Genomic DNA, 26301 nt, shown 5'->3' on the forward strand with positions numbered 1-26301 from the left:
TATTGCTTTCGCTGGACTTGTGAACTGAGCAGCCATGTATTAATTTAAATTTTCTAATATAATCTCATTTCTGTCCCTTCCTCCTTCCCACTCTCCCCCTTCGTTCATTTTCTCTCTTCTGTCCTCCCCTCCTGCTCAATTCTTCCTCCACTCTCTGGCTTCGTTTTATCTCAGGTGGAGCTGGAGAGAGGGAAGATCCTCCACATCAAGGCCCTGGCACTGGGTGACCTGAACAAGGCTGGTCAGAGAGAGGTCTTCTTTGAGCTGAATGGACAACTGAGATCTGTGCTGGTTAAAGACACCGTCGCAATGAAGGTATGCAGGGGGAACTGTTGATTAAAGAGGAAATGTATGGGTTGGTAGATGAATAAAAGATGGATGATTTGAGAGGAGTGTCAGTGCAGGTAAATAGATAGATGGCTAGAGGGAGAGAGGAAGGAAAGGCTCTTGAAAGACATGTTTTCTATGTCAGTCTTTAATCTGAAAAGAGACATTTTGTGACAGTTCACTTGACAATTACAGGTGATATTTATTCATAGAAACAAAAAGTTGAGAGTCTAGATGGAGGCTTATTAGGGAGGAATGTATGAATGGGTGATTGAACAACTGCATCTATGGATTATTGTCCAGATGAGTGAATAAATGGAGGCAGGAATGTGTAGGTGACTTGGATGGATGAGCCACTGGACAGATGGATGCATGAAATCTCTCTTTGTCTCTCCATCCAGGAAATGAAGTTCCATCCCAAGGCTCAGAAGTCTATCAAGGGTCAGGTGGGAGCACCCATGCCTGGAAAGGTCCTGGAGGTCAAAGTGGAAGTTGGAAACAAGGTCAGTTTATTGTTAACCACCTCTCTTCTGTCAACATTTCAGTTTTTATCAGATCTGAGTATTCTGGATTAGTGTTAAAATGATGGATTCATCTGATCAAGTTAATTTATAATTTAATCTCATAACTCCTGATTTATATCATAATATTGCCATTTTCAAACTGTTTTTTAGTAATGCAAAGCTTGTGTATCAAACCTTTGGAAAGATTGGCTTCCTTTGCTAAAATAATTAACAGGGTTTTCTGTTTTTATTCCTGCAAGTAAAATATCAAGAAGAGTCATTTTGTCAAACATACCAAAATGCAGGTATAATATCAGCTATAAAACAGAAATATTTCACACTCCACCGAACCCTGTCCACCTGGGTTTTCTGCCTCTACACCAATACAGTAGAAGTGTGCGCCTGGATAGTGTTTTAAACATTTCAGTATTGCTGATGCAGTGCTTTCATTCCAGTATTGATACAAAAATACTGTTTTTTTGATACCTTGCTTAGAGGAATATCAATTCAAAAAAATTGTAGTTTAACAAAGAAAAATCCAAACACCTTATGTTAATTGTTGTCTAAGTACACAGAAGTCTGACTAAACAAAATAGCATAGTGTTGGTTTAAAAAAAAAAAAAAAAGTAGTACTTTGTAGTCTTTCGTAATGTGCTATGGACACACTGTGGTCAGCACTAACAAGGTACTGAGGCTCCAGCCCTGAGGAGATGAATGGAATTTCATTTGTGGTGCTCACAGCACTGAAAAATGGCATTACAAAAATGTGACAGAACTATTTTCAATCAAAGAAACTGAATTCCATTCACCTCCATTGTAATGGGGTAGAGACAGGAATCTCAAAACCCAGATAAACAAGAGTGAAACTGCAAATATGGCCACTTAAGTATATGGGTAAGTGTTCTGGGTGAAGCACGCACGCTCACAGTGAGCTTGTTACTCTAGTAATGTGCTAAGCATTAGCAACAATGTGCTTGCATTTGTTGTTACAGTAAAATAGCTTTCCTGTCCCATTCTTTGAGTGTACTTTCTTGTTAACCTTCAGCTACAGCACTTGTTCAGTGATCTGTGCATTTGATTCGTGTTTTTAATGCTCTGTGAATTATCTTTATAATCATGAAAGGTGGAGAAGGGTCAGCCGCTGTGTGTCCTCTCGGCCATGAAGATGGAGACCGTGGTCAACTCCCCGATGGCTGGGACCATTAAGGCAGTCCATGTCACGGCCGATGCCTCCCTGGAGGGAGATGACCTGATCCTGGAAATCGAGGAGTAGGCTGAAAGGGCAGAGAGAGGGAGGGGGGAGTAATAGTAGGGGTTAGACAATCTGATTTGGGAAATTGTGAGTGGTGGAAGGGGGGGGTTAAAAAAAAAAAAAAAAAAAAAGGAAAAACAGGCACAGAACTCTTTTGTGGTAGTACTGCATACATATTCTGTTCTGTTACTCTGGGGACACAAAATCCAGACCTGAAGGGTGTAAAGAGCAGATGATATGACAGTCCTGAATAGTCCTCTTTGAATTATACCACTACTCAGTCTCTATGTAAATCTCCCAAAATCTAAGTAATTCCATAGATGTGGTGATTAGGTCAAAGAACAGTATATCTCAGTACATCTACTAATGTCCTGTCAGCTTGTGGGAAAAAATATAGAATGAGATAAGGAATATTTGAATGGTGATACATTCCGTTAAATGCTAGTCTTAAACGTGATACTACAAAGAGCTAACTATGTGTAACACTAACAGGATCATTTCTATGCTGTTAATGTTGGCTAATATATTAAAACTGAGTAGGTGAAACTATATTAATGACTACTAAATGTTTTTCTTTGTAATCAGCAGGGTTCAGACGTAAGAGGACAGGTTTGCGGATGTATTACTAAATCATTTTTTCATAGGGGAACATTATTTTTCTTTTCTTTTTTTTTAAGCATGCTCGCCTTTGCAAGACATTATCAAACTAACATTAGTCACTGTGCATTCTGGGAATGTGTAATCATTGGTTGCATTTAGACTCCCTTTTATTTTTGTATTCAAAAAATTAAGACTGATTTTTGGAAAAGACAAAGTACACAGGGGTTGAAGGATTAAAAAAAAACAATATTTTGTACAACCATCTTAAATTATTATGTGACTAAAAATGAGCACAACAAAGCAAGTGGCGCCAAACTGGGCTGACAAGGATACAGATAAACATGAGAGAAATGTTAGATGTTGCACCAAAGTGAAAAACATATTCTGTTACTGTATCAGTAATAGTAGATGGTGGTTTATTTTTTAAAGAATTTGATCTGGTGTCAGAAATGTTTCCCCACTCACACCTGTCTTTAAAATCCCAAAGCAGAAGCAAGTCATTACCATGTTAAAAAAAACTGTAGGCCATATTGGAAACACCCAAACAGGATTAGAGATATGACTTTTTCAAAATACATTGGTTTAGATGTGGTTTTCTTAATCCAAATTCAGCAGTAGGGTGACCCAACTAAACCACCCGAGTTCTATCGACTGTATCATCATAGAGGTATGAAGTCACAGAGTCTTAAGGTGGTTTCTAAGGCCTTTTAAGTATCTGGTTTAATAGTGTGAGGCTGTCAGAGGAGCAGTTCCACCCTGTCTTTTCAGAACCAGGCAGAGATTATGGTGAATGGTCTTCTGTCTACATGGGGATTTTAATGCTAGGTGTAAATGGGATTACATGGTGGTGTAATGGAGGCATGTGGTGTTATTTTCTGAGGCTCTGCTGATTAATTTATGAATTAATTCTCTGTCAAATGATGTGAAATTAGCCGGACTAATAAGAGACTCTGGAGACTCCGAGCAGCAGCACTCAGCTTTATATTTCTAATGCGTGTGTGTGTTTGCATAAATGAGTCTAAATGTGTGTGTGTGCAAGCAAATTTTAAGACAAAGTCAACCAGTCTTCATAATGTTACACCTCCAGAGCTGAAACATTCTAAGAAATGAAATATTCATACACACATGCAGCAATGCAAAATAGTCACACTAACACTCCTAGCCCTTGAGTGCTGCCTAGATAAAAAACAACACAAAAAACAAATACACTGCACAGTGGTGCGGCTACATCCCCATAGCAACACTATCCAAAACATTTAACAGCAATGCAGCAACAACCCCACTCAGCTTAAATACTGGAATCAAGCTCTCAGAAAATTAAAGTGTGTTTTATAACTCCTCTAATGTCAGCTGCAGGCCTTTCAACAATCTGGGGGTATGGAACCTGAAAGTGATCTATGCCAAACTGAATGTGCACCTACATTGACCAGTGAAAGTAGTCAGTGAACAAACAGGAATACATTTAGACCACATATCAATTACAGTAGGAAAGGAAGCGTCACAATATCTTTGTACCACAGTGAAGCAAGGTGTGTGTGGGATAGCAAGCACGAGAAGAGAACAGCTTACTTTCCAAAACATCGGACAGAGCACATCGATTGAGACAAAGAATTGAACTTGAATCACTTTATACTCGACTGGATTGTTTCCAGAGTTTTTGCACCATTACCTCTGAGTATGAGTCCCCTTTTGAACTATGCATCAATACTGAGCAGTGATGCCATACTTAATTAGAACACTGATATGTCTACTCACTCACCCAGCACACCACCATGCCTCACTGTATCAATCTGTATGAAAGAGATGGAGATAAAGTGGTGAGAATGTATGACTGAGTGTTTTTGACAAGCTGTTGCACAATGATATAATGGTCCCTCCTCCCCTCCTTTTTAGCTCTGCTTTATCTGCTTTTCCTGCCTCATTTATCCAATCACTTTTTCATCAAGTTTTCCTCTCCATCTCTCTCCCTCCCTTCCCTCCACAGTGTAAATTTGCACATTTAAGATGTTGGCATCAACTCATGCAATAATGTAAACTGTATCGCAGTGTTTCTCTATGTCTTAGCCAGCAGCGATTCCAACAACCGTGCTTATGACAATGTACTACTGTTCAGTGTCTGGGGAAAAGGAATAAATCAGAAAGAGTACACATAGCTGGGAAGCGTTATTTGTTTCAGAAATGGGGATATAACGTTGACCTATTCTTGAGCTCATGCAATCTAGAGGTGAACTGTCACAGAGAGTATGAAAATAGGGTCTGTGACATTTCTATTTTCTTTCTATTGCTTTCAATTGTGTGTTTTTGTGAAACTAACCAAACTGTTTATTTACTTTCAGTTTAGCAGGCATGACTGTCCTCAGATTCAAAATGTCTCCATGAAATTTCTATCAAAATATGTTCGAGTTGTCAAGATTTCTTTCATTTTGGTATTTCTAAACAATCCTACATTTTACTTTAATAATCTTAATTTACTGATGTAGTTTACATTTACTTGTTAAAGGTATAGTATGTTTGGAGCGACTAAGAGCTGGAGCGCACAAAAAGGGAAACAAATAGTATCAAATAAAAGCGATAATTGTTCTTGTTCTATCTGTACTTACAAATAAAGTTAACTGTAACTGAATCAGCTTGTGTTGGTGTGTACTGCATGTTTTACACAGCAGGCCAGAGATAAACCTAGTGCTACGGTGGCCCTCTAGGTCAAAATGCAACATTTCAGAAAACACTGCAACATTTCAGAAAACACTGCAACATTTCACACAACAAAATCAAAGATACTGAAAGTATACGAAAAGATATGAAAAGTATTATCAGCAAAATGTGGTTAAAGTAATAAATTAGTACTAGTTTGATCCCTCTGAATGATATATCATTATAGATGTCAACATTAGAGTATTAACACTGAAGCATCAGTGTGTAGGCAGCATGTTACTGTTGTAGCTGCTGGAGGTGGAGCTAGTTTCAAAAATGAAGAGATGTACAGTTTTATATACAGGTCACCAAATAAAACTGAGGGGCCGTGAGATAATTAATGGAAGATGAAAGAAAAAGAAATAACTGAGTTACAAATCTGTTTTCAGTTTTTGGACTTTTTCTCAATCTCTTTCTTAATCTCAGATTTTTGGCGAGATATCGAATCATTTGAATATTTATTGAGGTGAAACCTTTTGAGATGTTTGGAGAGAATAATTACTATTTGGTGAAGCTTTGAACAACTCTCAGCCATCTGGAACATGACCCAGAGTACAGACTGCTTTTTATAGGACACCAGAAGCCAAAAAGGTTGCATTTGTATTTGCATTATTGTATTCAAAAGCTTGTTATATTATTCATTGTGTAAAAAAAAAGGTTGCAGCCAGGTTGTATCCAAGATTTGGCATTGACAAAGAGGTGGATGCATCACTGCCCCTAAGCTTAAACTAATTTTACACACAGTGTGTAAAATTGTGAAACTAAGTTTCACACAGGAGCATTGGGGCTATCTGGCTCCACTTAATTTCTTGCATTTTCCTATTTTCAAACTTTTGGTACCCAACAGATACCTCTTGAGATTTCTTGGTCTGACTGATTTGAGCAACCATAAATGATGCAAACTGTAGGCATTTTGAGAGCTTGTGATAGTTCTTTCCATATAGAGAATTACTTTCTGCCCCTGAGCTGAATTTCACTGACATCATACACAAACAAACTATTGACTAAGGTTTTGTTCAATCACAAAAGAGAACTGTTGTTTCAATCGGTCTATAATCTGAAATGTTACTGTGTTTTCCAAAACACTGAAGTGTTTTCTGAAATGTTGCACTGCAGGAGTAAGAGCAAAAGAAAGACTCAAGTGAAGGCCAGCTTTTGTCAATGGTTTTCAAGAACAAATATTATCTTCACGACCTTGAATGATTCTGTCTGTCAAGGTTTCACCACAAAGCAGACTGATCAGATCAGCGCTGGTCAGAGGAAAATGTATATTTCATCTGAAAGCTTAAGTCCTGCATTACATATCAAGCTGTCAAATCACAGCTCTTTCAGAAAAATGTGTCCAACTAGTTATGAGATTTCAGCAATGAATTTTCAAGCGAAAAGACTTGACATGAGCTGCTGCTGCTGATCAATACAAGTAATTTAGACTGTACAATTTGCTCACATTTATTACCATAATGTGACCGGGATATACTGGATTGTGATTAACCACACTAAATCAATCAAGTCTTTTGCCCAACTGGCATTATTGATCAGCCACCACTTGCACTGTTAGGTGTGTGGGGAGACTGATTAAGCTCATGCATGTACAGGGGAAGCTGAGTATCACTAATAATGCACCAATGTGCCATACTTGGTTGATTTGTCACCACATTGTAAACTGGGTTAACTTGAAGTGTCCAGAGACGAAGTGTTGCTATGGTGCCTGGATGAATAAATAGCTTGATACGTAATTGTCATCAGATTAAATCACAGGGACAATATTGTATCACAGTGGATGTTATGACCCACTTGTCAACTGACTTGAGTGAAAGCTTTGATTAATAAGAAAATCAAATGAGCATATGTGAGGATAAGTCTGTCTGCTATGACCTGGTTGGCTCGCTGATATCACCAGAAACAAAACGTATGGTGACATTGTGTGACTAAATTCAGAATTTTAACACAGTAGTGCCTGAATTTTACTGATTCTGGTCAAGTAGTGATAAAAACTTTCATGAGGGCCATTTCACAAATCACCCAGCTGACATCTTCCTCAGTTTATGTGCCTTTAAATTGACTGAAACTGAAAACTCAATGTCAAACTTTTCACTTGAAGACAACAAATGTCACACATATCTGTGTTCTGACAATCTCTCAAGTGCCTAAACAGTTTTATGAAAAATTATCTTTGTACAACTTTAAGTGGTGCCCTTGCAGATATTTGGAACAAAAGCTCATTTTTTATACAAGCAGACATCTATGAATTCCCTTCCTGTGGCTTTCACATGCTGTCACACTGTGCAGGATGTAGACTATCGGTAACTGGTGTGCATTAGACACACATTTACAACAACAAAAGAGTCCTGAGTCCTCTCTTAATGAGGCCTCTGGTGACATCCTTGTGGTCAAAGCAATAATTTGTGTTTGAATATTTATGCAGTAATGATCACATTAATGGAGGGCCTACTAATCTACAATAACAGATTAGTCAGTTCCCATGGCAATGGAGATATAAAGTCATATTGAGAGAAAATGGATTGTTATGAATGTTTAATTCCATCTTTTGATGTATGGGACAAAACTTCAAAGTAAGTGACACTTTTCAAAATTTAAGTAACAGAGACTGGAATTGGCTTTTAAAATGAGGCTAAACTATCTCATAGCTGTATTCCCTGTTTGGGCCACTCTATGGGCATCAGTAATCACATTTTGTTGAAGATAACTGGGTGCTTAGCTGCTTAATGATGGAGCCTACTCTTGTTAAGGGTACCCTGTGGAGCTTTCACTGTAAACAAACTGTTTTGTTTAATCCAACATTTCTTGAATATTGTGAATTCATAAACAGGTTGAATACATTTCATAACTTAAAATAAAGCAACTAACTATTCATTCTGTTTTTGTATTAATTTGATTAATAAATTAAGCCTATAAAATATTTATCTATGAATAAAAAATGTTAGCCATCAAAATCATTAAAAATGTGTTTCATAAAACAGACAGTTCCAGTCCTCAATTGTGATTGGCTGAGCTGCGTCCTAACCTGTCGTAAAACACACACCACTGGCCACATTACATCAGTACTAGTGCGCCATTCTTTCATTCAACTAGTGCACAAAAAAACAGAGATGGCGGTGAGAGAAACAAAGAGAGCCTGCAGAGATTTATGTTTGAGCAGACAAGTAACCTGCTGTGTCCCATCGCTTCCCTGGATAAAAACCTGTCGTTCCTGCCACCCAGTCCACCAGCCTTTCATCTCTATATTAACAATCTATGGTGAGTTAACAATGTGAAATCATGTCAGTGACAGGGCATACATGCGAATCGTCCCTGCAAACTTACTGAAGCCCAAGCAACAACAAGAGAAGATGCTACCAGCAAAGAGGAGTGTTAACATAACTGAACACACCTCCTATATTTGCACAATTAATGGCAATAGTCACATAACTGATAATAATCACCCAAATCTTTAAGCAAGCTTTCCACTAAGTCTGTGTGTAGCTTGGCAACCATTCCGCTAAACATTGCTGAAGAAATAGATTGCTTGGTGGAAGAATAATTATCAATTAGTTGTTGCACTTTGTTGTTGTTGTTGTGTTTATTTTATGAAACCTTGCCAGGTGTAGGTAGTTACCTTTTTATAAAGGAGTAAGTCCTCAGAGGCAGACAAAGAAAAGCTGCAAATTCTAACAGTTAGAAAACTGGAACCAGGGAACATCTGGCTTCAGAAATGATGACGAGCAAAAAGTGACTGATTTAGCTTGTGTCGCTTAATTGACTCATCATTTCAGCCCTAATTCAATGTAAAATATATACCAGAGAAATGCAGCAAATAATCACATCCGAGAGGCTGGAACCAACAAATGTTTGGCATTTTTGCTTGATAAATGACACACTAAATCACACTGCTTACCAAAATTGTTGTTTGTAAGCACAAATATCACACAAATATTTGCAGAGCAGAGCTTTTACATAAACATTTTAAGCCTGCATTGTTACAAGTAAATGAGCCTATTTGTCTCTTACTTTAGCCTCTTTGTAACACATTACTTTGCTGCAAATTACCTCACACTGTTGTCAGCAGTTGGCAGAAACAGAGACCGACTCATCAAAGCACTGCTCTACAGCACCACTAGTGATGAGAAGCTTTATAGGTACCTTTAAATAACACACTGTATCAAACAACTAATAAAGTTTTAGCACTAATTACTCTTGTGGCATTACAGATTAAGCTACAGTAGGAGGTTTAGATTAATGAGCTACAGTCAAAATCAACATCCAGTCAGCTACTCAGAGAAAAGCTGCACTGTTTTGTGTCGACATTTGGCCACTGCCAGATAAAACCATGACTTCTCTGTAGTTTTTTTCTTCCTCTAGCTGACACTGTGTCTTAAGATGGGTCAAGGACCTGCTTTGATGGGGTCTCTTCACAAGAGAAGCAAACGCTTTCATTTCCCTGGGTCCCAAGGTCAGGGACTAAATTCCTCATTTGGATCTTGGACTGAAACTGTTTAATAACTCCTGGCTGTAATCTATAAATGAGTGCCAGAGCTCAAATCCCCTTTAAGGTTTTTCCTTGCTTATCCCTTTGTCCACTTTGCCACTGTCCAAATGAATAGCAAATACCCACTGGGGAGAGCCATGAAGTCCTGGCAACTCTGCCTGTCAAACACCTACTGAAGAAGCTCTGTGAAATTCTGGCAGAGCTGTGTGGCAGCAGCTGGCCGAGGAGACAACTTTCTAACCCGTGCATGAGTCTCTTACATGGGCCACAGGGGTCCGCTGCTCCGTTGAGGTGCAACTTTCTCCTCTAATCCCTTTGCTGCTGTTCGATAATCCCTTCACTGCTTGCTTTGCTGCTTTCTTTGCTGTAATCCTCCTGCCTGAATAAAGAGAGAATAGACGAGGAGGACGGGCTACACAGTGTCTCAGACAGACAGGATGGATGGCTCTGTCAGCCTCTAAGCTTCCTGTCAATCAGCACAGCCAGGTTCTGATCTACCCAGACACTAAAACTGCCCAATTGCTGCTTTTTTCTAGACTCTCCATGGAAAATGTTTTAGATGTCAAGCTGAATAATTGTAATCGTTGGAAAATATGCTGAAAAGATGAAAAGGATACTAAAAAGCACTGAGCAAATGCAACAGTTTGATGTTTAAAAGGCAGAAATGAAAACTGATAATCATGGTCTAAAAGCAGGAATGAAATGAAACCCTGCAATGTCAAAAACAGCCAATGAAACAGCAGCACACCATCAAACACACATCACTTTCAAATAAGGGATTCTGAGCACTCGCCTAGCAGGTGTGATCCACTGCCATCTCCATTCCTTCTCCATTACTCCCTGTTCAAAGACTGCTTGTGGGGACAATTTTCCACCTGTCCGAGAAGCAGCAGCCAGGGGCTTGCAGGGCAGTAAAACCTCACACCCCGCATGTCCACACAGAAGTGTCCCTGACAGCACGCCTCATGTAACGCCGACATTCGGCTCTGCTCAATTTCTTGATGTGATGATCTCATAACTCGCAACATGGATACCACTGAACGTTTGGGATGCAGTGTGTGTTCCAGTTATGACCGTGGTTAAATGACAAGAGGCGAGAAACAGGAAACTATCTGCCTGACTCTCCTTCCTAGACTCAACTCCATCATTAAACAATATCAGCAGAGCAGCAGCATCACTAAGCCATAGGCAACCTTACAAGTGATGAGTTAACACACAGTTTCACACATCAATTAACTGGACAGATCAATGCTGTGTGCTGATCACACTGACAAATTCAGTTTGTAATGAATGCATCAGATGATGGCCAGTAGCTAGCCCCTCCAGAGACAATCTCTGTCAAGCCCTTTTGACGCTACAGCTAGTGACACCCTGCGTTGATGCAAGTATGTGTGTGTTCATGTGTGAGAGAGAGAGGCAGGGAAGGAAGAGAGAAGTGTTAATGCCGCTTGTGTGTATGTGATGAGACATCTCATTAAGTACTAAAACTGCTCCACAGAACTGGTTTAGCCCCAGGTGTCAGAAAGGGCACAAACCCACACATACACCGCTTGTTGTTCCGTGTTTTAAACACACCGAGGCTTTAAAGTGTGTGTTAAAGTGTGTGTGCACATGCGTGTCTGAAAGTGTGACCCCTCTTTGGCACTGTGGGCTTAAAGCGTTCCAGCTCAAATCAAAGCACTGCAGCAAATATAAGAGGGAAGCTGAAGAGCAGAAACAGACACACACAGCCAGACAGGGAGGATTCAATGCGACAGAGGCAGAGTGAGCTAACAGAGAAGAGAGGAGAGCAGCTCAGACTGCGACACAAAGCCGAGACAGGAATTAAGGAATCTGAAAGCAAAGAGAGGGAGAGGATCAAAGAAGGAGAGCCAAATCACTCATTGTTTTTCATTCACGTGCGTCAGAGACACGGTGCCAATCATCAGATGTCTTTATGTGCACCTACATCCTCCACCTTGGTTTCAGAATACTGCACCATGGCAACAGGCGTGTACAGGGCAAAAGAATACACTCGCTCTCATCCTCTCTCTTACACACATACAACAACATACATGCTACATATTTATGCACCTTTTGTCCAGTCAGCGAAACAGGATTAAGTTCAGGGTCGACAGTCACTTGCGTATATGAAGTCATCCGAGCACAGGCGTCTGTCTTCATACGCATTAAAACAAGTGATGCACACTACCTTTGAGTCACACCTGGTAATCTGAGCTCAGCATGGGAGAAGACACACTTGTGCTGGCAGCCTGTGAACTCCACCTGTGGCAAGTACCAGCTTCTACATCACATCACATCACAGCTCTACAAGATCAGACTTTACTGCCAAGAAGTTACCACTGAAAACACAATTCTACTGTCTCCACTGTGCTGGCATCTGTGCTTTTTTGAATGGATGGTGCCTTGTGGTAGGTCAGGTAGGCATAGCGAACACTGCCGCTTATTCTATATACATACACAACACCGAGCTCTACATCGTCATTGCTACTCCAGTGCCTGCTTTTATCCATGTAGCTCCCTCTACCTTCCCAGCCTCACCCTATTAATCCAATTTTTTTCCCCCAATAATGATGTGTCCTAATAAGGCAAATGTATATATGTCACATAAAATAATTACTGAGCTTCCACTGAAAGTCAATTAATGATAGGACTAAATTATCTACTAAACAAATCTGCCTGCCACTATTATTGTTAATATTCATGTCACCTCATTAACACATGATACAACTACTATTTATTACTATTTTTCACACTTGAGATTGTGGATATAGTATAACAGCAATCTCGGACACAGGCAATGTTTTATACTCATGCAGCTGCCTGACACAATGACAACGACTAAATTGTGAGTTTGTCTACATAGAAACATGATGACAGAAAGGAGTTGACAGAACAGAGGTTTGACCTGCGAAGATTCAGCAAAGGAAATCGATCAGTTGGTTCCACTCCTTTCTAAATGATGACTGTAATGCACCATTCCGTTGATAACTGCTAACACTTAACCTTTAGATTTTGAAAGTGAATGTCTGAAGCCCTCTAAATTTCTAAAAACAGGAAGAATGTAGATTGAAACACTGTGGCACTGTTAAAATAAATCATCATCAAATCATTCTTAGAAGTACAGACATCTTATTTTTCTGCATATCTGACCTCCTACAGACATCATTTCTACACTCATCTGTATGTTCTGATATTTAACAACCAGCTTCAGGAAACCAGAATGTAAAGCAGCCACAATACAGGTAGTGTTTTGAGTGCTGCAGCTTTTTTTTCCTGGAAAAATCTCTTCAGCTATCACTGTACTATTCATCCACAGCTGGATAGAAGAAGTTCATAACTGTTCTGTGAGAGCTGTCAGAAGTCCTCCTAGGAAATCAACAACTTAAGTGGAAGCAGGTGAGGCTGAAGTGGATACAAAAAAAACAACTGTAAATTACAACACTTCATCACAAAACAACTCTGAGGAGGCATCATCACTATCTCACATAGACGATATATCACACTCCAATGAAAGAACTCTGTGAACACTGTTTTCAGAAAAGTGACATTGAGCAATAATGGTTGGTTATTATTGTTATTAAATGCAATTTTTTGGCTCTTGCCTTATCTCTTACAAAGGAGATGAAAACAGCCACTATTACTTTATTGAGACAATCTTAATTCTAACTCGAAATTTCATCTAAAAGGTATGTCTGGCTGGCCCATTATTGTCTGAAAAGGACACACGTCCCTCTGTGGGACAGTGAAGTAAATATTAATCCGTCTGCCCTTTCCACATGATTGTATTATGAGTGCATTACGTCTGCTTGGTTTAAAGGCAGCGGGGTATCTTAATTGGACTCACACTGACCTACTTTATCTGGTAGTGCTGAGTTGGGGTCATAGCAAAAGACAGTCATAAACAATGTACCATATTACACCTGTCTAAAGTATCTAAAGTGTGTAAAATGAAATATGATGTCTACAGTCTATATGATCTCAAATCCTCCCTCTACAAAGGAAAATAGGCAGAAAATATTTTTTGCAGCTGATGGCTGGATTATATTTCATCAGTAATGGTACAATATGGCCACTGGTGCCCACCATGATTATTCAGCATTTGTAGTACCAGGAAATCTCAAGCTTCTGCATGGACTGTCTCAATATTTGATGATGTAACCGCACATTATCCATGTTGGCAACTGTGAAATATATCAAACAATACCAATAAATTAAACAGATTTATTCATCCCCCTGTGTATTATGCCTTTAGATTTATAATTCTGTCTTTGTGCAGTCTTTCCACCACTTTCCAGGAATCTAATTAGAGATTTCTTGCTCTGCATAATATTGTTATCCAAATAGTGTGTGGTTGATTCACATTGACATCATTACGTTCATTTAAATCTTTTCAAAACTACAGGATGTTAATTCTAACCAGGTTTGAGTATCTTTTCAGCACTCCCACTTTTCTCTCTGTGATATGTGCCCATGCATATACATATGTGAATATATTTATAGCAAGTTGCTCAAATAGATTCACTGTTTAAGGTGGTCAAGATCCAGATTTTGATCACATTTCCCTCGAAGTGGTGCATTGTGAAATATTCTGTAAGATATATACTGAGAAGAAGCTCAGTTAAAAATCATTTTGGAAAGATAATGGTGGTGGTTTAAAGGCAAAGAAGTTGCTTCTAAAACTAGTGAAGGAAATAAGTGTCTCATTTTCCCTGACACTGGCTCCTGTTAGCAGCTACAACATGCTACACGCCTGCAGTGCAAGCACAGACACAGACATTAAATTTAAATAACATGATATTAATACAACTGAGTCGGAACAAACACACATGTATGCACACACACGTCACAGATAGACAGAAAGACAGACACACACAGATGCTCCTAGAGTATAACTGTCAAAAACCACTAATAATCTCCTATTGTGAAGCTTTGTTTATGACAAAATACCTGTTAAACCTCATATCATGGAACAGTTAGACATAACACCTCCTCATTAATCCACATTTGTACAACTTCAGCCAGGCTTGGTATCCTATCCAAATTCCACATCTGAAAGAAATGAGATCAAATAACACACATACTGTTAACAAAGCTACACTCTGACTGAGAGCTTTCAGATCAGGCTGGATTGGAGGTCTACAGCTCTTACTTTAAATGAAGCCTAGACCTCAGTAAAATACAAAGATAATATTTTTCACCAGGAGCTGAGAAGTTTACCACTGATATAAAAGGATCTGGGGTTTTGATGATGTCTGTGTTATTAGCGGAGTGAGATACAAAGTGAAGTAACTTTCACAAAGACTGAATAATAAATCATTATGGTAAAAACAGGCTTTAAAGAGAGCTATTACAATGTGAATTGCTGTTTCTTGCCTCAGCTGTTTGTACAGATTGTTCCACACAAAGGGCCACCTTTGGTCTTCAATCCAGACTATGGATCAGGGCTCTACCCAAAGACCTGAGGGTGCTGCCTGCCTTGAGGGGAGTTTGAGGGTTAGAAATGCCAAACACTATGGTACCCTCAGAATAATAAAATCAATTACAACACTAACAACCAGTATGGGGAAGCCAAATATGACACCAGTCACAACCTGTGCAGCACCATCCTTAACAAGGACATTGCTTCTGAGAAAGAAAGGGACATACAAAAGGTTCAGTTTTTTTAAACAGCTCTCATCTTTGGAGAGCATGACTGCGCAATCCTTTAAACATGGTCAAAACTTCCACACAATACAACAGACAAAATGCTCCAGGCCAAAATGTGAATAAAGTTTTTTGACAGTTTGGCTCGAACAGATGCAACACCAAAGAACAAACTGAGACATTTACCAGACAGTTTCAGTATATTTAACTCATTTCTATCTCAAAACTGTTGGCACAAGGAGCTGATTAGATAAACTATGGATTCACTCAAAATCTAATTCTAAACACTAATTTGAAAATAAAAAGCAAACACACCCTATGTCTGACATAATGGTTGATTTCTAAGAAATTATTTTTTCTTCGGATTTAGGATTGTCTAGATTTAGATTTTTCTAAGGTGCCAAGATTATTTGAACCAATTCCTCTGTATTTTCTTGAGGAACACCAGCAGCAGTAAAAGAGAAGTTACTCCCATAGTAACCTGCAGTGTAGAGTTCCTGAGGGGAAGAGAACCAAGTTGAGAAACTGCATGAATTAAATAAATCAAAGACATCTGTACATTTCCAGGTCTGATGGTCTGAGTCCAGCAACCCTGTATCTCTACCTCTCTTTCCACTGTTTCTCCAGTCTAGACTGTAATGTCAACTCATCTTCGATTGCAAATTGTTTATTGTCCATCTGACCAGAGATGGAGTAATCCCTATGTAATCTTATCTACGAGAATAATTTTTACCGTCTTTGTATGGTACATTCCTTTCACTGCCTTTTAAACTCCTTGACATAGTTCTTATTTTAACTCTTGATATTTATTTCTCACATTCAAATGTAATGGTTGAATTTTCAGCACATTCTGACCTTGTGCTCCGTACTATTAGTCTCTGCAATATGATCTTAGAATGAATCATTTCTACTGCTGCATTGCCTAAATACCTACAAATGTAAAATGTTAAAAATGTCACCATTAATCAAGGACTTTGTGTGAACCCAAAATATAGACGTCTTTCTCGAATACTTTGGCATACTGCAGGTAGAGCCATCTTTCATTGCCTAGCTTTGGGTATTGCCTCTGTTGAAATATGAAGCGTCAAATCTGATAATTTGCCAGCTGAATGTGGAAAACCATCAGATCTGGGTCACCATTACAAATCAGATTTTCCATTCCTGCCTCCCTGAATTACCTCAAGATAAGTCAGGGACTTGAATGCCAAGAAATGTCAATCTCTACTGCTCTGAGTTTGAAATGCACACACAAACACGTGCCTACTAACATGTTAGAAGCTCACGTGTTCAGTTATTAGCAACAGCACACACACATGGATGGTTGTAGGCTAATATTGACTGTGGTAAATTAAACACCCTTGTTAAGATTACCTCATGACCCAGCAAATAAAGCTGTAGGGTGCAGGTCATTAGGTTGTGTGTGTGTGTGTGCTTGGTATGTCAAGCTTTAATATTTCACAAGATCTCATTCTAACAAAACCTCTATCAGTAGCTGACTATATTAAAATTCTATTATGGAATATTTTTGATATTAACAATGAATAAATGGCTCAGTTTAATGTGAAAGGTTCACTTCTGTTAAACCCACTTAAAATTAGCATTTACTCAACTGGAGTTCTGTACAGCTTTTAGGCACATGCAGTCCACTGTTTTGTATTTCTGTCTCGCACGTAGACCATATGGTTGAGCTGTAAACAACCCTGTAGATAAAATCATTAGCAGCCTTTTTCGACACAGTGTCAAACACACATACAGTCATATACTACCTGACCAGAGATGGAGTAATCCAGTGGCTTGTGAAAAAGGCAAGCACCTCAAAACCTAAATGTTCTGTCTAAAGGCAGATTTTTAGATTTCTGTACTTGTCAAATGAGGAGACACATATTTGAAGAATATGATGACAGTGTTTCTTTGAGTATCTTAAGGTTTAAGGTTAATACAGCTATCATAAAATGACACTGTAAACTCTGTTTTAAGGAAAGGACGGTAGCTAAAGGTAACAACAGTTCCTCGCATATAAAACACAAAATGCATAATTTGCAACATGCCCACAGACAACAGTGTCTTCAAAGTGATTTCTAATCTATAACATACCATACTATTTCTATTCTCACAAGACCGGAAACTCACTGAACCAGACAGTAAAAATTCTCAACCTGCTGCTCTACCTACAAATCATGCAACTACTTGAATTGCAAAAAGAAATAAAACCTTTGTAAAAATTATTTTTAGACAAGAAGTGAAGTGAAAGAAAAAATACTTTTATTCTTATTTTTGACAAAAGGGAATTGCAGAGTCCTGAGAACTACTTTCCTGTTTAACTGTATGAATATAAAAATGATGGTGGAGCACTTACAGCCTTTGGTCCGAATTAATTTAAAAATATACAAAAATAAATGGGGATAAAATATATGAGTTCAAAATTCATTTAAACTTCATCTACTTCAGACTGTGTGTTTCACAGTGTACTTGTGTGCACATGGTTTTTTTGTGCCACTGTCCCACTGTATCTGACCTTCTGTTCCCACCCTCCTACTCAGATACATCTCAGCACACAATGACAGCACAATAAGGTATTCATTCACCATCACAAAAATACAGCTATTCATTCCATATCATTAAAGTACTGCTATTCACTCAACATCATTAAGTTATAATACATATGTTTCATCCATATCTCTAAATTTCTGCACATAAAGAAAATACAATACCTGCAATTTAAGACAAGAGCTTTCTTTCCACAGGTTTGTGTATGAGAATTAAGGGGAAAAACGGATCAAAATATGCACTTTAATAATGACTCCTTTGTGGTGAAATGACTACTGACACTCATTGCAGTGAAAACACTCAAGGTCTCAACAGTGCTGATTAAACCTTGAAGTGTTTTCTGCTCTTAAGAGGGATTGAAAGGTGTAACTTCTCAGTAAAGCTCTGCTAATGTAAAATTCCTGCAATGTGTTTGCAGTGCACTGTTCAGATGTTTGTGTACTCCAGTCTCTTATTCAACCATTTATGCCACAAGTTTCTTTTAAGGATAAAAAGGGTATTGAAACAACAAGAGCATATCAGAGTTGATGCCTTTGAAGTTGTATGCCAAGCAATGTTTCCTCACCTTTTCAGTCATTTCACACTTCTGTCTTCATTAAGTATGGTTAGTTATCTGGATTTCATGAATTCATTTCTGAGGTAATTTGCTAAAACTTACTAGCAATACTAGTACTTAGTATTTTTGTACCTTTTGGATAAAATCATCACAAAACTGACAATCATCCAAAAAAAAAAAAAAAAAAGTGTTCAGCTCAGTGAGATTAGAGTGATACCATGGCTGTTTGCAGATGACATTTTCCAGTGTAGGCAGGAGCTATTTTGCAGCTGACTCTAAGGCCTTCAGATTAAAATCAGCATGTCAACATTTGAAGGAGTCTCTCCTCGGAAGTGATGGCCTATACATAATCTAAGCATTTTACATAACCCTTTTAAGCCATACAATTTATGACACATGCATTCAATGCTATAACAAAGCATAAAAAGAACTCTTTATATGTCTAACCTCCACCCGTGGGAAGACTGACAGATATTGTTTATTAGAAATGATCAACCAATCAAAGCATTTATTCAATACGGGATCATGGACCACTCTTGAACCAAAGACTCATCCTAACAGCTCATCAAATTCAAAAATAGAGAATCCATCTGCTAAATGCACCTACTGTCAAAACAAGACAATTGCAGTGCAAGAGGCCACAAACCTTTAAGCACCACATTGAGTCATAAAACCCCAACATGTATTACTACTGAAGACATATGTCTAGAAAAGTAAAGGCTGAATTCAAAAGCATTTACACAGTGGCACTTAAGCCAGCTCTAACACTTTAGGGAAATAACTTCTCTGAAAGTGAACAGAACAGAAACTTTTTTCAAAATCAATACCATGGACTGAGATGATGAAGATGGCAGTGTTTTCATGGTTCCTAGCTTTTCAGGATTTCACTGAGAAGGCTTACACGGTGCTTCAAAACTTACACACCATTACGATTTTCCTCAACACTTGTGAACCTTTTACATTTTAGAGGATTACATTTGAATTCTGTGGTAAATCCATTCGAAGGATGCTATTAAATCAAGAAGGCCTGTGGCAAACAGCATCAATATTGAAGCAGTGTTGTGTTGCCATGTTCATATTTGATTGCTACTGTACCTCAGGGAGTCTGGCACTTGCTCAAAACAAAACATACAGGGCTAATGTCTAACGAATTATTGAAGAGTTATTTCTGTCACACAGGCTCTAAGTATTTTCTCTTTGTCTCTGAAATTGACTAAAGTCTGTCATCATAATGACAAACAAACCTCTCATATCAGTGGGTGTATAGTAAAGTTCATAGTCTTTCTGACATTCTGTACATATTTGTATATGATATATTAACAAAAATAGATTCCATAACAGGAAAATGTGAAATAATACTTCATTTTTGCTTTTAATCATCTCTGTATCACTACTGAGAGGCTGGTCTCCTTTAACTTCTGTTCATCTCTCCATTCACCCACTATTTTTTTTTCGTCTTTTTTATATCTGCAGCCTGTGTGTGTGTGTGTGTGTGTGTGTGTGTGTGTTGGATACAACACTCTCCATTCCTTTTGACAGACAACAGAAGATACAGTAGCATGAGAGACGGCAGCTTCATCAAAGGGGAGAAGACAACTGTGGCTGAGAAAGGGAGGCATGAGAGAGAGAAAGAGGGGAAAGAGACTACAACATCAAGAGTGGCGAGCAAGGGAAGAAGCACGTGATTGATGAGCAACCAGAAGAGGGGAGATGATGAAGCCATCTTGTTTGTCTGTGTGTGTGTGTGTGTGTGTGTGTGTGTGTGTGTGAAAGACAGAGAAGAGAGATTACAAAGTGGATACAGAGATAGGAGGAGATACAGAGTGCTCCCCTGGTGGTGGGGCTTTGTCCTGTATCTGCTACCATGTCTCACCTCTCTCCTCTAACACACAAATACACACAAAAACATTCTCAAAATCAAAAACGCTTCCCCTCACTGTTTATAGGTACACACAAAGGCACAAAAGCACAATGATATTTTTCCTAAAATGCCTTTTCACAGACAGCTGTCCCTTGATGACTAGCAAGGGCACTGCATACATACATACATTCTTCCCCACTCTCTCTCTCTACCTATCACTCTCTCTCTACTGTCCTAAAGTGCCTTCCTATAGCCAGATATCCATCTACATATAACACAACAACCAAAGGCATCAAAAGCACACCAAGGAAACAAAGAGATGTTTGTTTGTGTGTGTGTGTGTGTATGTGTGTGTGTGTGTGTGTGTGTAAAAGGATTTCATTCCAAAAAATAATTTAAGGAAATGGGTTGTTACAGAATAATAAACATTATTCATGAATATCATAAAGCTAGTAGCTGTGTGCTTTATGTCTGAGACATAATTCGAAATTTTATTTTATTTTATCTTCATTTTAACTTAAGGCTAACATAGATTTTTTCACACCTGCCATATAATATTAACAATGACAGGCATAAAGCAGCGCAGCTGTAAATGTCAACTTCTCAGCAGAAAACTTTAATTTGACTGAAACTACAAATAAGAAGGCACTGTACTGTAGAATTTGTTGTTTTCTAATATTTAACACTGGGACTCTCATAATTTTCTCGCCTGGCAGAAGTGATTCGTCAGGCAGTTTAGGCTGATCTAACAAACATCTAATCTTAGAGCCCACTAGCCCACAGACATGCAGTCTGCTTTGTCTTGCATTGCCCTGGGAATATTCAAACAACACGACACCACTTTAAAAATTCTCTTCATTTTTAATGGATTTAATGATTTACTGGGGGACTGGAACTAGTCTTACCCTTCTTTTTTTTTACTTTTTCTTTTGTACCCAAACTGTGGGGGGGGGGGTAACTTCCTAAAATCAGTTCCAGCAACTGTTGAGGTTTTCCTGCCAGAAGTGCCACATGAGAGGGGTTATCCTGTTGGTTTCCCAGTGTCAGGGTAGATCAGCAGAGCACAGATAAGTGCTATCAATGTTGAATTACACCCAGCTGGAAAACAAACATAAACTGAGTCTCTTGTCAACCCCAGAGCGAGGGGGAGAACGGTGGAGAGGATGTGAGATAAACCTCCTGAAATCCAGACTGGAACCATGCAACAGCCATATTAGATATATCTCAATGAAGGCAATCCACTGATGCAGAATACATCCAGTTAGAATGGATGCAGGCATGAAGCCCCTGTCAGCCACTGGGATGGAAGTGATACTAAAGCTACTATTAAAGCCCCAGTCAGGGATTTTTCTTGACATGGGTACTTAAATGTGTTAAGCCCTTGACCCAGATTCTTAAACTGGTGATCTGGAAAAGTCTCCTGCTCTGCAGTGGGTCTCATATTCATTAAACCATACTGCTTCTGCTGGCCAGATAACCTTTTTCTAAATGGTTACTAATCACTGTTGAAAAAGCAAGATGTGGTCCAAATGGATTCATTTTTTGCAGACAGGTTCTATCAGTCTGTGTCAGTATTGATTGCAATTTATTTCAGGAAGGATAATGTCTTATCTCGACAGTCTCAAATGTCATGCTTTGGCTCAAGGTTGTACTGTGGATCAGGTAACTGATTATACCATAGCAACATTTATTTCTGCCTGTCACCTTTTTCTGAAAAAGGAATGAGAGCACCATTCACCACATGCTGTTATCCTTTGTATCAGAGCCTGCTTGAACAGCTTGTCCCTAATGTGCATGTCTGTTGGAAGCCAGGTGTGCTGAAAAGAGTTGTTTGCATAAAAAACAAAACATACATAGGGTAGGAATGAAAATTAAGCCATACACTGAATGTACAAAACATTAGGGAAGCTTACTCCTTTCATGAGGTAAACAACTGCAGTGATGCATTCATCTGTTATCCATTTCTCTGATTCCCTTATTGGATGTGAGAGAGAGGATCCAGATAAAGTAAAGCAGAAGAGTTAAGAAAGGATTTGTGCTTTCAGACACAGATGGTAGAGTGGTAGGGTTGGGGTTCAATAGTATTTCTAAAATCTGAATCTAGTTTCAAATCCACTTATCACATCTGAATAATCTCAAATTCCTTTTAGCTTTCAACATTTGCAAATATGTTATAGATAACTATAACCTAGAGATTCAAATTAGATCTCTAATTGCCTTTTGTAAAATGAGAATTTAGAAACAATACAGTTTTTATTGACGCCCTAATTAATGTTGACAACATGTAGCTACAATGTGTAAATGACAGGTGCAGCTGAAGGACTGCTGGATAACTGTATCTGACACACTGACATAACAGATTTTGCCCACTTACTTTTACATCTTATTTTTCATGAACTGATCCAAATATTGGATGTCCTGATGCTGAATTATTTATTTGGTACATTTAGAATATTGATATATGCATGATATACATAAAAAATTAACAAGGAGATTCTCTTGAAATTGATTTCTCTTCTCTTACTAACAATCTTTGGCTGAATTCAGACATTGCCTTACAGCAACGTGACTAGACAACAGCCAAAAGTTTGATCTTAGCCATTAAGGAATCAGCGTTAGATGGCTGATGTAATCTGAGATGTTTCTCATCTAACCAACAGTCTATGCCCACTACAGATGAAAAAATAAAATGCTCTCTATATTGCACCTTGTTGATAAAAGAGAGGGAGGAGAAAAGGAAGGAAAAAGATACAAAATGGAGCCAGCTATCAAAATCCTACACTGAAGAATGGAGGTTTCAGGTACAGGGCAACATAAATGAAAATGAACTCCTCTCACTGGCTTGCTGAATATGCATTTAAACAGATGCAATTGGTTAGTCAGTGACTATGTACATGTGAAGTGAACAAAACAATACAAATCAGCAGTAACTCATAATTTGAACCTCTCCAATAAAAAGGGCTTGAAACTAAATTTAGGGGGCATACCCTTAATACAAATAAATGGAGAACCATAAACTGTCTTAGTAAGGTGTTGGCCCAAAACAGAGACACAGGCTCTAAAGGGTTGTGGTACCCAGTGGCATGAACACTATCCTCCCAAAACATTTCCCCTCATTTGGTTTTAACAATGATGGTGCAGAGCTTTGTCTGATGTATCACTCCAAATTCTGATCACTCAGGTTGGGATCTGATGACTGTGAAGGCAGCAGCATAGGACTCATTTTCAAACTGAAACTATTCAGTGGACATTCACGCCCTGCATGGAAGCATGTTCATCAGTTACATTTCTCCATTCATTTATTCATTTGTCCCACACCTGTATACTGCACATTTGCAAATTCTGTGTTTGTCTTTCTGTTGGATCTGGCATTTTCCAAACTGAGTCTTAAGGGGCGTCACTCTAACCCTTCATAAATGAGATGCAGGGGGCGACTTAAGGCAGCCTTAGCTCTCCTGACAGCCTGCTTGTTACAGTTGTCAGCCATCTGAGGTAGTTTGACACCTGTAATCTCAGTTGCTACGGTTTTCAGCCAATTTCCGTTGGCAGGGCTCATACTGCCCAGCCAAGCAAAAAGGGAAAAAGTGACAACTGACTTGACCACTGAGTTGTGTAAAAGTGGTATCATCAACTTAATACACACCCTGAAGGAGCTTTACCTCCTAAGAAAAACACATCTGTCAGTTAGTTTATTAGTGACTTCTGAGTTAGTTTATATAAGCTGATTCATCTACTTACATAAAGCTTAAATACTTGTGCCATCTACTTAAAGATTTTTTTTTTTTTTCCACATACAGAAATAAAAGACTGACTCAAAATTACAGCAAACTAGAGTGGCTTTTTTGAACATCCATGATTCACAAATCCTGTATGCATCCCTTGTATTCAGAACAATCTACGTGACTACTGTTTTGAAAGAAATATCCCTTCCCTCATGATAAGAGCAAAGAAACATCTTCAAACTGCTCATGTGTTCTGCCTGCTGTGAGGGGGCTGCTTCAGCTTGTGGCTAGGCAGCGATTGGAGCCTTTAGTTTAAACTCAGCGGTGCATGCAGTGTGTGTCGTTTGTTGAGGCCCTGGCCAGGCACTGAAGTGCACTTAATGCTGTTAAGTTGAACTCAGTAGTGCGTGTCCTACAGTATGTTGAATCTCTAACATACTGGAGGAGGAGCTCCAAGTATAATGCAGCCAAGCATTTATACAGCAAGTTAATACTGACACTTGAGTCTAAGCATTACTCTTTTGCCAGATTAATTGGTATGAGGATCTTATCATCTATTCTTTTCCTCCACAAGAAACCATGACTGTGTGCTTGTGTGCATATCTAAACATACATATTGTTCCCGCCATTTTAGTTCAGCGTGTAAGTGTGTGTGCATGGGCAAATGTGCATGCTTCATTAATAAGCGCCGTAATGAGAGGGGACAGTTTTCTGTTGCCGTGGTAATGAAGCAGTGGAGCGTTGCCAGGCACGACGACAGAGATGGAACAGAACTGTATCACTGCATCGTCTTGGAAACACAAACAGCAGATAAGGATGCGTTTGGATTGAGGCAGACGGAGGGAGATGGATGGACAGAGTGATGGAGAGACAGGCAGGGAAAAAAGAGAAGTACATGATGCAAAAGACCGATACAAGAGACAAGTGGACAGATGTAGTGCGGAACACCTTTGCATGTCAAAACAGAGGACTGTGTGTATGGGTGAGATACAGAGAGAGGGACTGATGGATGGTCTTGTCTATACAGCTGGAGGTGTACAAGGAGGAGGGGAGGGAGAGATCTGTGTGTTGCGAGGGGGGCATGGATGGGGTGATGTGATTGATTTGACTGGGACCATGTCCCCCGAAGAGAGAGAGAGAGAGAGATAGATTCAGACAGATGAACAGAAACAAAGATGCAGAAGTGGAAGGGTCGACAGACAGATAGATCAAGAGAGAGGATTGTAGAGCGGCGACAGACGGATAGAGTGAAACGATAAGGAGAGATGGGAAAGACAGCGTGATTAATGCAGAGGTAGATGGCAAAATAATTTGAGTGAGGAGAGGTCAGACTGGGTCGATGAAGAGAGATATACCCAGAGCTCCTTGGTTTATGCTTTTCTAAAGAAAAAGAGGCAGAGTATGGATGATTTTCTTATGACCTTGAAGCAGGTTTAAATGTAGGTATGAGTGAGTCTCTCCCAAGCCAGAAACAGTTTAGAGAGTCTGTTCTTGACCATGTGATGTTGTGCAGACCTGTCAGTCCACTGACAGTGAAAGACAGAGGGTCACATATCATGGTTCAGATGTGTTGGCACTACAGAGAGGGAAAGTTCATCTGAGTGTAAACACTCAAAAGGACAGAGGTGAATAGTTATAGATTTCTCCTTCAGATATGCACTTTAACAATGTTTTTGTTGTTGACGTCCAGTCTTAAAGATTTCTGTCTTCACCCTTCTCTCACATGTACAGTTCTTTTATAGCTGAAATACTGTCCGAGAGATAATTGAATATTTTCTCTTTTGTCCCTAACATCTCAATGTTTAAGGTTGTTCTGTGACAAATGTACAATCAAATGCTGGAACTGTTTTCACTCCCTCTTTGTTGTATTCAACAGCGAAACCGAAATGATCCCACACCGGAGATTTGAATGAAGCCAGTGCTTCTTCAAACTTTTGCCTCTCAACTCCTCCGCTAGTGCTGGCCGTGCCTGTTTGTTTTCATTTTTTCCGCTTCTGTGAGCTGCACTTTCAACCCGGCTCCAGTTACAGTGTGAGTGGGTGGAGGCACAACAGTGATTGGGCATTAACTTGCGGGGAGGGCTTTTGCCTGCCTGGACAGGCGCGCGCGC

The 26301-nt window shown here is 39.1% G+C and overlaps 1 protein-coding gene across 2 annotated transcripts in view; it reads left to right on the forward strand.

Moving 5' to 3' along the window:
• LOC108893161 (pyruvate carboxylase, mitochondrial) overlaps positions 1 to 5305 on the forward strand; it is a 261450-nt gene extending 256145 nt beyond the window's left edge. For both annotated transcript variants that reach the window (XM_018691027.2, XM_018691021.2), the window contains exons 25-27: positions 175 to 315; positions 729 to 830; positions 1954 to 5305. In XM_018691027.2, coding sequence (XP_018546543.1) covers positions 175 to 315; positions 729 to 830; positions 1954 to 2103 — 393 coding nt within the window. In that variant the 3' untranslated portion in view covers positions 2104 to 5305. The remainder of the gene's footprint in view (positions 1 to 174; positions 316 to 728; positions 831 to 1953) is intronic.
• Positions 5306 to 26301: the final 20996 nt, after the last annotated feature.

Source organism: Lates calcarifer, linkage group LG15 (genome assembly GCF_001640805.2).
Source record: "Lates calcarifer isolate ASB-BC8 linkage group LG15, TLL_Latcal_v3, whole genome shotgun sequence".
NCBI classification, from domain to species: Eukaryota; Metazoa; Chordata; class Actinopteri; family Centropomidae; genus Lates; species Lates calcarifer.